The 15,272-nt window shown below is 39.5% G+C and overlaps 2 protein-coding genes across 14 annotated transcripts in view; one reads left to right on the top strand and one right to left on the bottom strand.

Moving 5' to 3' along the window:
• Window positions 1-1,402, bottom strand: part of EIPR1 (EARP complex and GARP complex interacting protein 1) — a 140,283-nt gene extending 138,881 nt beyond the window's left edge. For 5 of the 11 annotated variants that reach the window (XM_065055972.1, XM_065055978.1, XM_065055973.1 and 2 more), the window contains exon 1: window positions 1,257-1,402. In XM_065055972.1, the coding sequence (XP_064912044.1) occupies window positions 1,257-1,298 (42 nt within the window). In that variant the 5' untranslated portion in view covers window positions 1,299-1,402. The remainder of the gene's footprint in view (window positions 1-1,256) is intronic. The other 6 variants (XM_065055977.1, XM_065055976.1, XM_065055975.1 and 3 more) reach the window with 3 other exon arrangements.
• The window catches only part of TRAPPC12 (trafficking protein particle complex subunit 12), a 49,509-nt gene continuing 35,618 nt past the window's right edge, over window positions 1,382-15,272 (top strand). Inside the window, exons 1-4 of one of the 3 annotated variants that reach the window (XM_065055969.1) lie at window positions 1,382-1,459; window positions 2,108-3,324; window positions 8,245-8,361; window positions 14,814-14,927. In XM_065055969.1, coding sequence (XP_064912041.1) covers window positions 2,113-3,324; window positions 8,245-8,361; window positions 14,814-14,927 — 1,443 coding nt within the window. In that variant the 5' untranslated portion in view covers window positions 1,382-1,459; window positions 2,108-2,112. Of the gene's footprint in view, window positions 1,510-2,107; window positions 3,325-8,244; window positions 8,362-14,813; window positions 14,928-15,272 lie in introns of all 3 variants that reach the window. The other 2 variants (XM_065055968.1, XM_065055967.1) reach the window with 2 other exon arrangements.

The following is a 15,272-nucleotide window of genomic DNA, read 5'->3' as shown; positions in this document are numbered from 1 at the left end:
AGAAATAAACCATGAATTGTATTAAGGACAAGAAATATATACTTAAATCTCATTTGCAGAACAGAGTAAGTTCAAGTTTTATCAGTTTTGAAGCACAAGTAACAGCCATCTCTAGCCAATCACAAAATTACAGCATATTATCAGACTTGAGTAGATTTAACATTTAGTACAGGTGAATATTACACACTAGCTCCTATACCAGAGGACAACCAAATAAATTCACAATTTGTTAAGGAAATCTATTGGTATAGTCAGGATTACAGAGCACACAACTCAGTAGCCAGGACATCCAAAGTTGTTCCAAAGAACCTTCATATATCACTTTCTGCTAGCACTTTAACAGAGGTGCCTAAAAAACAGTGCACATGTACATATTTGTATTACTATACCTACTGTAAAAAGAAAACACTGCTCTGTGAGCTGCAAAGGAAACACAGCGCCTCCTATTACTGCTATAATAGCAACAACGACAAGCCAGCTGTTGCCAAAGAGAACACATAAAAGCTGAGTAAGGATCAGTGTCCTCTCACCTCCCCATCTACCTAGATATTTATTTTCCCAGAACTTGCAGGATCTTTATTAAACATGAGACTCACATTCCGCTATGAAGATGATCAATAAGTTCCTAAGTTAGACAGTCCCATTTCCTTATAGCCATAAACACTAATACAATGGACAGATTTGTGCTATGGGACAAATACACAGACACAGAACCCATAGCAAGGGCCCCCCAAACACCAAGTCGCTTTCCAGTTGGGAAAATTTGCAACTTATCAGAAGCAGTTTCATGCCCTCTCCTCACAGAAACCTTTTTTAAAAAAAACATTTCTCAAAAGGAAGAAGCAACTCCAAGAATCATTTTGAGACTACTGCTGTTTTCTCACGACCCCAGAGCCAGACACAGACTCCTCCCGAGGGGCCCAGGTGGGTGCCAGCACAGGCCCCCACCAGCCAAGCTGGGCCCCCACACCTGCCCTGCAAACAGCAAGTTTTTGAGCAGGTACCAACTCCTGCCCCGTGCTCAGACACCTTCAAAAACCCCAACGCGACGGGCAGGTGCCCAGAAACACCACAAGCCGAGGTGTCCCCCGTACCAGCTCAGGACAGTGAGGGGAAACCGGTGCCCCCACCAGCGGGCCCCGCAGCTCGCCAGGCACTGCACTGCCCCACCACACACCACTCGCCTTGCAATCACCACCTTCACAGAGGTGAAGCCGACACCCACCAACCCCCTTTCAGTCTCCCCCAGCACCCACCTGGAACTCCAGCCCGTAAATCACCGGCGCATCGTCCTCCATGGCGACCCGCAGCACAGCACACCCGCCGCCTTTCTGGCCCTCGGCGCTGCCCGTCGCTCGCCGCTTCCGGGAGATGGCCTCGCGCGTGCGCAGTCCCGCCCAGTCCGGCTGGCGGCGCAGGCGCGGTGGCGGAGCGGGGCAGCTGCCGCCGAGGCGCGGAGGTGAGGAGAGCGGACCGGAGAGCGGGCTGCGCGCCCGGGTGGGTGCTGAGGTAACCGTGGCGCCCCAGCCTGGAGGGAGGGCGGCGGGGCCCTCCCGGGCTGCCTCAGGCGGAGGCCGCGCCCCTCCCCCCCCTCGCCGCGGGGGGGTCAGGGCCGGGATCCCGCGGGGCACTGGAGGCTGGGCCGGAGCCCGGGACCCGCGGCTGGGCCGCGGCGCGACGGGAACGGGAGCAGCGCTGGCGCTGCGCAGCCTGTGCGGCTGCCACTGGGGTCCGTAGTCGGCACTGGGAACGGGCATTCGTGTCAGTCGTGATCCCCCTCCGCCTTTGCTTCTCTTAAATGGGGACCGATCATGCCTTTGCGAGCAGAAAAGAAATATGTTTCTGTCTGTGTTAAATGGGAGGCATTTGCTCTTTAAGCCAAATATTTTTGCCATTTATAAACAGGATGAAGAGATAGCCTTTTCCAGGATTAATTTATTCTGCGGGTAGATATTACATGAAAGCTATCAAATAGTGAAGTGTGTGTATTTTTTAAAGCTAGAATTTTAGTATTTTTATGATACTTTGGAATTTCAGTGTGACAGCTGAGCAAAACCTGAGTAATATAATTAATAACTTGTTTTGGTGGGAATTTTTCCCTCTTCAGCTACCATGGAGAATAATGAAAGTAATGCTAAGGATGCAAAAACCACCTCAGATGAAGATGACAGCAGAGACATAGTTCAACAGAAAACTCAGGGAGAAATCCTCTTTCATGAGGAAACCATTGATCTTGGTGGAGATGAATTTGAGTCTGAAGGGAATGAAACTGTATCAGAAGATTCAAATAACTTTGTAGATAAACTGAACGAACAAATGATGGAAAGTGTCATTATATCAGATTCTCCAAATAACAGTGAAGATGACACAGGTGAACTTGGTTGTCTCCAAGAGATTGTAGATCAAATAGAAGCTAAAAATAATAAAAAACCACAAGCAGAAGTAGATAAAGAAGAGTTTTTAAGTAATGAGAGTGAAACTGAACATGAAGAAACACCCAAAGACATTTCTGAGATTGGAACAGATGATCAGGCATCATTAAAGGAAGAATCAATTCAGGAAGCAGTGAAGGAGGAACCAAAGTTGGAAAATGGCGTTCCTGTTGAAACAAAGCCAAATAATATTGATGACAGCAAACCTGAGGACCAGATATCGTCACCCAGTACTAGCAAACCGTCTCCTGAGGCTGAGCCTATTCCTGTGTGTACCATCTTCAGCCAAGCAAACAATGTTAATACCCAGCCACAGTTGTTCCTGCCTGACGGTTTTGAGCCTCAGATGGTAAAATCTCCCAGTTTTAGTAGCATAATTGAGACTCCAGTGAAGTCTAATCCACAGGTGGTTCAACCAAGTCCTAGTCTAAGCAAGTTCTTTGGTGACACCGTTAACACTAATGCATTAGCTTCTGATTTTTTTGATTCATTTACCACATCCAATTTTATTTCTGTTAGTAACCCCAACGCAAGCACTTCAGTTCCAGAACAAATGTCCTCTCTTTCTAATCGTGGAGACAGTTCTCGTGTTTCATCTAACTCTACTTTCACTGTGGGAAATGGGAGACCTGAACCAGGTGATCCACCATCATCTCTAGAGATCACTCAGTCCCCCAAGCCATTCTCACAAATCCAGGCTGTTTTTGCTGGAAGTGATGACCCGTTTGCCACAGCCTTAAATATGAGTGAACTAGATCGAAGAAATGATGCTTGGCTTCCCAGTGAGGAAACCAGAAATGTTCTAATTTCAGTTGCTACACAACAATACAGCACCGTGTTCATAGATAAAGAGAATCTCACCATGCCTGGATTAAAATTTGATAATATCCAGGTAAGAGTCTACTACTGTATCATAGTGTATGGTTATATTTTAGAATTACTGTGTAAGAGCTGTCGAATAATCTGTATATCATAGTGCTTCATATTGTTGCTGATGGTCACCGTATGTTTAATTACTTCAGCCCTTATTAGAAAATTTAATGTTGCTGTCAACTCATACATGAAGTTGGCAGATCATATTTATTTGTAGTGAAATTTGTTGTATACATTGGAAACCATTGCTGACAATTGTCACAGAACCCAAAGCTGGTTGTATTTTTGAAGTATTTTTGGTTAGTTTCTGACCCTACTACTTAATACTTAGTTCGCAGTGCTCTTAATGTTAACACTGACTGAAATTGTGTCGTTTATATCTTCCCTAAGCAGTGGAAAGGTATAACGTGTAGGAAAGATTGAGCACTTGAGCAAGCTACCATGAAAAGATAATCCCAAAATTAAAGGCAAAACTCCAGATGAGATCATGAAGGGAAAAACACAGTAGTGGAAATAAATTTCATTCTCTTCTATCAGAGTTCCCAACTAGTGAGAAGGCATGAAACGTATTTTCAGAATTTGAGAAATTTCACTGGGGTATATTGAGTATTTCTCAGGAAGCAATTCAGTCCTGGCTACTTAACCAAGGCTAACTATAGTAATGGAATTTTTTTTCTTGAAATGCACTAATCCTGCTCTTTCATATCTATTCCTCTGGATAATAGAATTGTTTTCTAGAGAGATGGTGTCGAGGTTTTCGATACATTGAGGTTTTGGATACATTGTAGCATAACAAAGCTTATCAGTCAATAGTCAAATATAAGCAGAGAGCAGTCTGCAGGAACTTTCCAATCTGCAGGAACTATCAGAAAAGTTTCTGGAGTGAATCAGGTCCAGATTTGCAGCTGAATTATCTGACAAATATTAGTTTTCCATCATAAACGACAAATTATATCAGTTTTAGACATATACCATGCTGCTGCTACTTCTTGGGTTAGCTTTATCTTAAAAGATTTGTTTATTGTCAGAGAACCCAGTAATTAGTATAAAAGAAAACAATAAATAGGAAGCTACTCCTCCACTCCTTCCAAAAAAAATGGAAGGGTCCTTCCCACCCTCCCTGAAAAACCCCTCAGACCTTGATGAGTAATTCAATAGTGTGTAGTGTTGCCCTTCTGACAGCTAATGGGGTGGACAGCAGAAATTATCCCTTCTGCAGGCCCCAAGGATGAGGTCCTCCTTATTTGCAGGCCTCCTTTTTTGCAACCATTCCCTCTCACCTTCCTCAGTCCACTTAAGGATTGAAGGCTATCTTGTGCTGATGATTCCCTGAATCCGGGCATGTGCATATATGCAGAACTGCCAGTTAGTACGTACTTGAAAAGAAGACGTTATGTCAACGTCCATGTGATGTATTTCTACAGTAAGACCTGATGTAACATCATCAATGGAATTAAAGGGAATTTCTGCTTCTTTCTTTGTTGGTTATAATTTGTAAGCAGTCACATAGACATGTCAGCAGGAACAAGTTTTGAAGTGCTTTACATTTGTACAGCTTTGTTCACTTCTAGTTACTGCTTTGCAGTGGCCTGAGTGCACACCTTGACTGACCTGACATCCCCTTATTTGGTATCATTGTTCTGAATGCTTATAGTACTGCAAATTTTGTATTTAACTGAAACCGTAATTGTAGAGTACTTGAAATATTAACTTAAACGTTGTGGGACTCATGTTTTCAATGCTAGATGTTAAACTAGGCTGCATGCAGTTATGAGGAAGTTAGTTGAAAAGTGCATTTAAAGTGAACTCTAAGTGTGCTTCAGGGAAGGAGTGAAATTTTGCATGACGTGTTGAAGAGCTCATTCCCTTTTTATTCTCCTGCACACTCAGAAAATGTTTGTTCTTATTACAAGTGTGTTGTTTTAAGAGTCAAGTGGAAAAATCACACCAAGAAAAATACTTCATATTCTTCAATTCAGCTGCATGCTGCTTTTTGCTGGTCATTCAATAAACTTTTTTTTTTTTTTAATTACTTTGGATTATTTATGGTAGAAATTGTCTGAACCTGTGTTCTATGAGTGTGGGAACAAGTTGGGGTACTGCTTTTTATGCTCTTTCCATTACGCCTTTCTTCATCAGTTACTGTCTTCTGTCATGGTGTCCTTTGTTTCATTACATTCATTGCTAATGTTTCTTTCTCCAAAGTGTTGTTGGAGGGAATTAAAAATTCTTTTGTATTTATGTCATTTTGCACACACTGTTTTTTCTTAATCCTTCAGACTTCTCTGTCCAAAAGATTGAAGTCTTGTTTATTCATACGGTAGGTGACAGCATTAGAGGTAAAATTTTTCCATGTAGTGCCACAGTAGTTGCAGTCTCATTCCTTAAGAAACTAGGCAGAAAACACGAACATATTTCCTATTACTGTCCATGGGGAAAGTGCAAACATTTAATATCAATTATCTTTATCATAGCTAAGATTTACTGTGTTTTATGCAGCTCACCGTTTTTTTCAGGCAAAAGGCCTTCTGGCTTGCTTTCTGCCTCAGTTCTTCAAGTCAATGTTTTTATGCTCTTTAGAGGGATTTTGGTAAACATTCCTTTGTTTTCTTACAGTTTTGCATATTCACTTTCTCTTTTAACTTCATAAATACTGAATGCCACTCTAGCTATCACAGACCTGAAAAAATATAGTGAAATCAAAACAAATTGGAGAGAAGAGAGGAATGGTGCAGAGGTTTTCTTGTGAGTGGTAGCTAAAAGGAAGAGGACCTTTTGACATGCAAGAGCAATAGTGATCTAAAATTCATAAAAGAATTGATGTAAAGAGAGGATTATCATTTGCTGCCTTTTTATGGCAAATGAACTGTTGAGTAATAAGCATAACAAAAGGAGTTACTGTTCTGCAGTCTATGCAACTGGTTTTAAGTTGTAGAATTCACTGCCCTCAGGTGTACTTTTGTTGAGAAAAACAGACCAAAAACTGAGCAAGACAAATGTCATGGGGGGCATGTTGTTGTGGTTTAACCCAGCTGGCAACTAGAACCACGTGCTGCTCTCTTACTGATCCCTCGCCCCCGCTTGGATGGGAGGGAATCAGGAAACAAAAGGCAAAACTTGTGGGTTGGGATAAAACCAGTTTAACAGAATAGTAAACGTGAAAAGAGAATCGATATCAATAATAACAACAAAAGAATATACAAAGTGAGGGATAGACAGTGCATTGCTCACAGCGCAGCAACACCAATGCACCGTCTGCTCCCAAGTGGTGATCACCCTGGCAGTGACCATAAACACTGGTCCTGCACTGCTGATCCTGGAAGACCAGCAGCCTGGACTGCACTCGGCACTCACAACAGGATCGTGCTGCCCAACTGGGAGAAAACAAACAGCATCCTGGACAGCAGCGCCTCCCCCCAGCAGCAAGTGTTCTTCTGCCAGCAGCAAGTGTTCCTCTGTCAGCTAACTCCCTGAGTTTTATGCTAAGCATGGTGTCATATGGTATTGAATATCCCTTCAGCTAGTTTGGGTCCACTCTCCTGTCCTCTCCCAGCCGCCTATGAAATTAACTCTATCCCAGCTGACCCAGTACAAATGTCTTTCAGTGGGTGTTTTAAAATGGCAGGAAATATGTCCCCCGGCACATGTGGATCATAAAGTTCTGGCTGCTTTAAGATGGGAAAGACCAGTATGAGCTTATCCTGTTTCTGACAATGTTTCTGCAAACATCTGCTATTCACCAACAGGTTGATGAACCAGACAGATCTTTACTCTGGCTGAACGTGGGTTATAAATTGCTTTCTGTTTAAAAATAAAAATATATGTATATTGTTTACATTGCTGATATTTTTCCTTCATTTCAGATGTTTGCTTTTCTAGGTGACAAACACATAAAATCGCAAGACTGGCAAAAGTCTTACAGAAGTAATTTCTGTTATCTGCTTTTGGCATGTGGTGACTTCTGACACCACAGGGGCTTCTCTTCTATACAGTAATGTGGAGAGTCCCAACAAGATGAGGACCCTGTCCTGTACTTCATACTGGCCTGAAGAGTGTGCAGGCAGCAGTAGCACGGTTTTCAATATCTGCTAGTGTGTGGGCCACAGTTTTCCAGTAGCTGCTTGATGTTAAGCTTGAATTTCTTGATTACATGTTGAAAATCTCTAGTACACAGAACCACAAGAACATTAGCCAACAGACAGGGAGGCACAGAAATGGATAGTTGAACAAAGATGAGAAGGGGAAATTGAGGCACAGTTATTCAGTTTATTACTAGCAAAGCTGGAAACGGAACCTGGATTTGGATGCTCTTCGTTTTAGCTGCTCCCTGTCGTAAATCATAGAATTAATTTCATCTAACTTCAGAAATCTGGTTCAAATGTCTCGTCTGAAGTCTTCAAATGACTGAGCTCAGATAACCCAGTTTCTTTTGATTCCTGCAGTTAATTCTTTTGAAATTAAGAATGCGTGTTGAAGGGTTGCAGTTTACTTGGTTTTATGATCTCTCAAAGTGTATTTTCTGTGGTTACTAAAGGCTAACTGATCACGTGCACCTTTATCTTTTGTCAGTAGATTGCCCCTTTCAACATCGATAACCATTATAAAAACCTGTAAAACTTACTGTGTTTTTTTAAGGTCTTTGAGGAGTATTTTATAAGATCTTTGAAGGATAATACTATGAGAAGCAAATAAGCTTGCATGTTTCTATGCATTGTAAAAAAGAATATGGCAAATAATGTGGAGTAAATCTAGAAGTTTTTATTAAAATGCTGTAAGTATATATGCATTTGTATTCATTTCACACAAAAAGTACTGGAAAACAGGCATTTCTCATGGGTAAAAAAATGTTGCTCAGTTTTAATTCGACATTTTATTTTGTTAAAATAATGTTTATAAGTATCTGTTATGATTCTTCTTTTTCTGTTCCACGAACATCAAGGGAGATGCAGTAAAAGACTTAATGCTTCGTTTCTTGGGGGAGCAAGCTGCGGTGAAGAGACAAGTTTTAAATGCCAACTCTGTGGAACAGTCATTTGTGGGCTTGAAACAGCTAATTGTAAGTAACAATTTTTGTAATTCAATGTATGTTAAATATCATGCTTCCCGCAAGAAAATTGGGAGCTACTGAATGTGAGGAGAACCTAAAAAAAAATACACGTCAGTCTATTCATGATCCTGCAAAAGTACTAGCCAAAGTACAGTACCTTTTAGTGGCGGTGACAATGGGGTTTAAATATTTGGTTTTAAATGATGTAGTAAACATTTTTTAATATGCAAAAGTTAATAAAAAAGGTAATTTTAAGTTATTGTGAATTTTATCAGAATTGTGAAATATTTATCAGTTATTGTGAATTTTATGTAAGGTAAATGATTGCAAAACAGATTTTAATGTCTTTTTTGTTTATCTGTGTATCTTTTTAATGTGTTTTCACCTTGCTGTTTTTACAAAAGGTAAGACATACCAGTTGTTGTAAATATAAGTAAAGCTGATGTTACAATTTCAGCTGCTTTAGCTTTTTATTTCCGTGCAGGAAGTCTAAATTAAATTGCTTCCAAATGAAAGCTTAATTTTCTCTAAGGTAAAATCCTTTCCTTAATGGAAATATTTTGGACCTGGAAATAGTTGCATCTAGCAGCCTTGTGAACTTTGCCTTGTTCTTTCAACCATTGTGTTTCCATATGAAACTCATTACTATTACTTATTTAATCTGTTGAAATGCCAATATTTTAGGCTCTTTTTTTTTTTTTTTTGGATGGAAGAAAAATTACTGAGGAAAATCAGTAATTATAAGTGCTAGGACAGTCTGAATTTAGTATTTAAAATCTTTTAATTGTGTTACATATAAAGCTCCAAAAGAGACTCTTTTTGTCATGTTAGGAAAATTCTAGGTGGCCTTCCCAAACATTGTTAAAGGAATTCAGAGAGAATTTTTGAAACTAAATGAGAAAAAACAGATTGTGATCTCATCCTGGAGACTGATTTTTTTTCTATTAGTCTCAATGTTTTGCTTAACTTGAGAGTTTGGCAGGGGAAAACAAAATCTTATTAAGAAATCTTGTCCTTATCAATGTCTAAGTAGGAAAAGCCTAGTGCACTTCCTTTCCCTCTTCCAGAAGAGGAGTTTTGACGTATTGGAAATGTTTTTCTGTTTGGCCTGGTAGGTGTGTCCATGCAAAACATTCCCTGCTGCAGAGCAACACGGACCTTCACTGCAGTGCTGCCCCTGAGACTGTTCAGCTTTGAGTGTGCTCTCGCGCTTCAGAAGAGCACTGTTAAGGCTTTTAGGATCAAAGCAAAGAAAATAGGAGGCAATCTGCAGCCATCAGGTTTTTTCTACCTATAGCAGATTTTTTTTTTTAAACTTGTCTTATTAGAAGGGGTTTTTTTGGTAAAATTGCAGCCATCGAGACAATAGTCAGGATGTTCTTCAGTTTTTGAGGCTTCCAGTAATTTTTCTTGAGTTTGCAGTACAACTGTTTCTCAGTTTTGTTTGCAGAACTCTGTTTCTTTTTATGATAAGAATTAGACTGTGGTTGTAGGTTTATTTTTGTTTGTTTGTTTTCCTTGCAAACATTGCTGTTTTTTTCTGAAATTCTTAATGTGGAAAATTTATTTCTGACTGGCAATTGTCTTACAGGTAAATGGTATTTCAGACTTAAAAACATTACAATCACATGCTATCTGATATTAATGTAAAAGTTATGTGCTCTTTACATACACAGTAGGTCAGAATGACACGATAAGTGCTCTGTTACAAACCACAAATTTTACATTCTTTATGAGTGAGTATCTGACCAAATAAGTTTAGTGAATGTATCTTTTAAAGCAAAGGTCCACTTACAGGTAATACTTACATTAACATCTGGGTAAAAATTAGTGAAAGTTGGGAATATTGCTATACAGTTTCCATAAATTTAAGGTCTTTTCCTTAGCCGTTTGTTTGGTATCCCTGTGAACTGCCCATGAAAATGAGAATGAATGACATAGTTTCAGTCATCCGGTTCAATCTCTTGCAGCAATGGAGAGCCACTTAAAAGTCTCTATTTCAAAGGGGTCCAAAGTACAGAAGAGAAATGCATAGAATTAGGGTAGACTTCAGCTGCAGACCTGTTTTTTAGGTGTTTACACGTGAGCCTATGTCTGAACTCTTTAAATCTCAAAAGACCTAATCAGTATGGTTACTGATCACAACTAAATCTAGAGATGCAAATCTGGGATCTCATCTAAAAGTCTCAAGAACTATCACATGCTGTAGGAAGGTGCCAGTGGCAGCGGAAACCAAAAGCAAATGTTAAGTCCTGTCATGAAGAAACTTGTTAGGTTAAAATTATCTAATGAACTTGAGCAAACTCCCTCTTACTGTGGGAAGAAAAGAAAAAGCAGTATTCTAAGCCTGTCTGTTTCAGGGGCAAGTGCTTCGTTTGTATCGGGTTACTGTTTTAATCTTGTGTGAATGGGGAAAGCAGGCTAAATGGCTCATCAGTATCACAAATCTTCATACCGCAGGTCTGCAGCTACAGCTCTGGAGTTCTTGCATTCTGCCATACAGTTGCTTCTGGTAGCTTGTTTGGCTGTTTTAACAAATACAGATACATGGCTACTACTTTAAAAGGCTATTCCAGAACTTCATTGCTTTGGTGGTTAGTCAAGGAATTCTAATGAATCCTCTCTCAAAATCTTTTTTCTAATCAAAGGTAAAGTTGTTTACAACAATTTAAATGTTTTGATCTGGTGTTGCTTTTTAAGTCATTTTCTCTTTGCGGTGTTTCCTTTCTCTTCCTGGCTACTTTGTATGTGTAGACAGCAGTGACATTTTCACTTTTCAGATTTTCTTTATAAAGGCAAAAATAAATCTTATAGTAATCTTGTCGTGGATGTCTTCATTACCATCCTAGTAGCTCTTCTCAGAAGCTCTTCCAATTTAAGCTAACGTATTTTTATTATCACTGTCTAGAACTCAGCACATTATATAGTGAATTTCCATGTTAATGGACATGTTTTACCTTTTCTATTATTCTTTATTCTGATATTGTTATTCATCTGATATTGACAATACTTCCTAGATTATGTCTTCAAATGCAGATATCAGCTCTGTTCTCCAGAGTCACAAAATATCTTAAATTAGATTGATTCCAGTGTATACCCTTGAGTAGTAACTTTTCACCTCCCTTATAAAAGTTCCAGTAAAAAAACATTTATTTGTACAGGTTAAAAGACAATTCTGTGGGTAAGGTGAAGTTAGTGCTCATAGCACAGAATGTGAAGAGACCAAGGTCGGTCCTTTTTGGGGGATCACAGTGCCCACAGTCTGCAAAAGTTTCTTAAGTACAATTAGTTGTCAGAAAACACGTTATCAAGAAGGTTGTAAGCTGGATGTTGGAAGGTGCACCTTTTCTGAGGAGACCACCATCAGCGGCATCATTTCTAAGACAAATAGTTGTACACCAGGAACAGAACTTGGATTGTTAAATTCAGCTAACAAAATTGTTTTTTTAACATGAATTTGGTCTCTAGTTTATTTTAGTGAGATTTATACCAGTCACCCAAAGAAGGATAGGTAGTCTATTGAACATCTGCACTTTCACAATTTAAATTTCTGCTATGGAATGGGTAACAGTAAATTGGAAATGCTTTACTGGTAGGGAGGCTGCGCAGGCGAACTAGTTTTACAGCTTTGGGGCTTTTAAGAGCTACAGACTGCTGGAGCAGTCCGGCAAAGTAATTCTGTAAGTCCATGTGCTGCTCACTGAGATGATAACTTGTAAATAGAGTTACATATGAGTAGAGGCTAAGTGGTTATATTTTTTAACTGAAAACAGAAAATCTTAACTTACAGTTTCTGAAAAGTTTCATTAATCTGGTATAGGAACATGCATTTACCTGTAAAGCAAATAAATGTAAACAAGAGCTTCTCTTCACAGTGTTGCTTTGTTTTACAGCAGCAAATAAAAGTTACACATACAAGGTGCAAGCTGCAATTATGTTAGTTCCTGTTATTCCATATTTTAGACTGTTTACCCTCATTTGAACAAATAGCACAGTATTTCTTACTAGCGACTTTTCAGTTGTTTTGAGTTGTAAGATGTTTGCAGCCCTAAGAAAATTATGTCTTTGACAGTTGTCCTGCCTAAAAAAAGACACCTGTATCTTGCCACTAAAAATACACAATGTTTGTTCTAACTGCAATCATTTCTTCAAGCTGCTAGACCAGGAAAGTGTTATTAACTGCACTTTCTTAACTGATGTGAAAGTGCTCTACCAATGTAATTTACAGGGGAGAAGAATGTCATAGCGAGTGGAGGAGGACATTTTAATCACTTTAATGGTGTCACATGTAGAGTTAATGACTCCCTTTGAGTCTATTTAAAAAAAAAATCATATACTGTTACTTTTGCATGTGATTAATGTTGTGCTCTTCATATATTTTCAAATATAACAAACTTTGATTCAATGGTATGGCATGCATATTCACTTTAAGTTAGAAATCACTCTTCAAAATATGGGGAGGTGTTCCTTTATTTCTAAACCAGTGAGCAATTTCAACATTTTTGTGGCTGATTTGGGAGAAGATGTGAGACACAAGTAGCACAAACAGCATCTGGGAGCTTGTGGGGGAGGTTACATTTCTACACTAAAAAGCATCAGTTTATTGGATAAAATTCAACTGGCTTACCTCTGTGTCAAAATTTTTTTCCTGAGCAACTGAATAATGTTATAAATACTCTGTGTACCAGGCAAGTTCCCTTTTCATTGAACACTTTTTCTGTTGATGTCGAGTCTCTTTGCTTGACAAAAGAATTCCACCTGTGTATTAGCCGTATTTGTTGCATCACTTGAGTTTCATTGCTTTCATTCAGGAAAACATTGTACAGTGTTGTATACAAAGTAGACATATGAACACTTCTGCAATCATACGTCTAAGATGTTTGTTCACCTGTAATCAGAAAATCAAGCACAATTGACCTGCATGAGGAGACTTCCAAGGAACAGTTACATGTTAGACAGTGGTATTCAGCTATTCACAGAATCGCAGAATGTCAGGGATTGGAAGAGACCTTGAAAGATCATCTACTCCAATCCCGCCGCTGGAGCAGGAACACCTAGATGAGGTTACACAGGAAGGTGTCCAGGCGGGTTTTGAATGCCTCCAGAGTAGGAGACTCCACAACCTCCCTGGGCAGCCTGTTCCAGTGTCTGTCACCCTCACTGAGAACAAGTTTCTTCTCAGATTTAAGTGGAACCTCTTGTGTTCCAGTTTGCACCCACTGGCCCTTGTCTTATAATTGGTTGTCACCAAGAAGAGCCTGGCTCCATTCTCCTGACACTCACCCTTTACATATTTATAAACATTAGTGAGGTCACCACCCCTCAGTCTCCTCCAAGCTAAAGAGCCCCAGCTCCCTCAGCCTTTCTTCATAAGGGAGGTGCTCCACTCCCTTAATCATCTTCGTTGCCCTACACTGGACCCTCTCCAGCAGTTCCCTGTCCTTCTGGAACTGAGGGGCCCAGAACTGGACACAATATTCCAGATGTGGTCTCACCAGGGCAGAGTAGAGGGGCAGGAGGACCTCTCTCGACCTACTAACCACCCCCCTTCTAATACACCCCAGGATGGCATTGGCCTTCCTGGCCACAAGGGCACAGTGCTGGCTCATGGTCATCCTGCTGTCCACCAGGACCCCCAGGTCCCTTTCCCCTACACTGCTCTTTAATAGGTCATTCCCCAACTTATACCGGAACCTGGGGTTGTTCCTGCCCAAATGCAAGACTCTATACTTGCCCTCATTATATTTTGTTAAATTTTTCCCCACGCAAGTGTAGAGACTTGTCTAACTAGGAAGGTTTTTGTTTTATGAATAAATATATATCTATATATAAGAATATTTTTAAGTTAGCCATGTGATGGAAATTCAAATGTTTAAGTGATATAGGTGAAACAATTGTTGTTGTTCTGAATTTATCATTTTATGCATTGAATTGTTTCCTATCCTTTGTTCTTAATTTATAGGAGTTCTGTGTTCTGGGCTATGTTAGGAAAGTCTATTTTCATTAAATGAACTGCACTAGGGGTTATAATCTGTAATACTGAAGTCACTGAGGTAGGAATAGGTGTTAAATACTTTATGACAGTAGAGTAACTTGAATGTGATTATTGAAATATGGCTGGCAATTATTTCTTCTTTTAAAGAGAAAGCAAATTTGTGACTATTGTTGTATGTTCAGGTAAATCAGCAAACATGATAGAGCTTTCAGTTTAGAATCCCATATGGTGGTGTATATTCTTTTGTTTTCGTGTTCTGGTAATATTAACTCACTCTCATGCTTGATTTCACTTTTTGTCTAATTAGACATGCAGCTTTGACAAATGACATTCTGCTTCGCTCCAGCCAGCTCTCCTGACCTTGTCATTATTACTGATGGGTACATGTAGCTGCTTCAGGCAAAATAAGCAGTTATGCATTTTAGGGACTTTATGATTTTGCTACTTACTCTTTTCTTCTTCCCAGAGCAGTAAAAACTGGAGGGCAGCAGTTGACTTGTGTGGGCGGCTTCTAACTGCTCATGGTCAAGGCTATAAAAAAAGTGGGCTACCTACTAACCATACAACAGATTCTTTACAGGTATGTCTAAAGATACACCTTTGTCACATTTTTCCAACAATACTCACAGTGGCATGGTTTTTAACACAATCAAACTTCTTTTCCTAATTGTTACCTGAAAACTGAGCTTATTGAAGGATTGGAGCATGTAACTTTTTCTGTTTGCTTACGAAAAATAGGTCTTCATCTTAAACAAAATATTTTTAAAGTAAAATTAGATTTTAAGAAATGCGTAAGATTGGAAAAACAAAAACCAGCTTGATAATTCTTACATGCAAGTCAATTTAGAGAGGGTGTTCTAATGTTGAAGCAGGCTAGTTTTTAAACTTCATCTTCAAAATGTCAATACCTTTACAAACAATTAAA

This window comes from Columba livia, chromosome 3 (genome assembly GCF_036013475.1).
Source record: "Columba livia isolate bColLiv1 breed racing homer chromosome 3, bColLiv1.pat.W.v2, whole genome shotgun sequence".
Taxonomy (NCBI): Eukaryota; Metazoa; Chordata; class Aves; order Columbiformes; family Columbidae; genus Columba; species Columba livia.
Note: the sequence above shows the minus strand (reverse complement) of the source record. Positions and strands in the feature narration are given on the sequence as shown.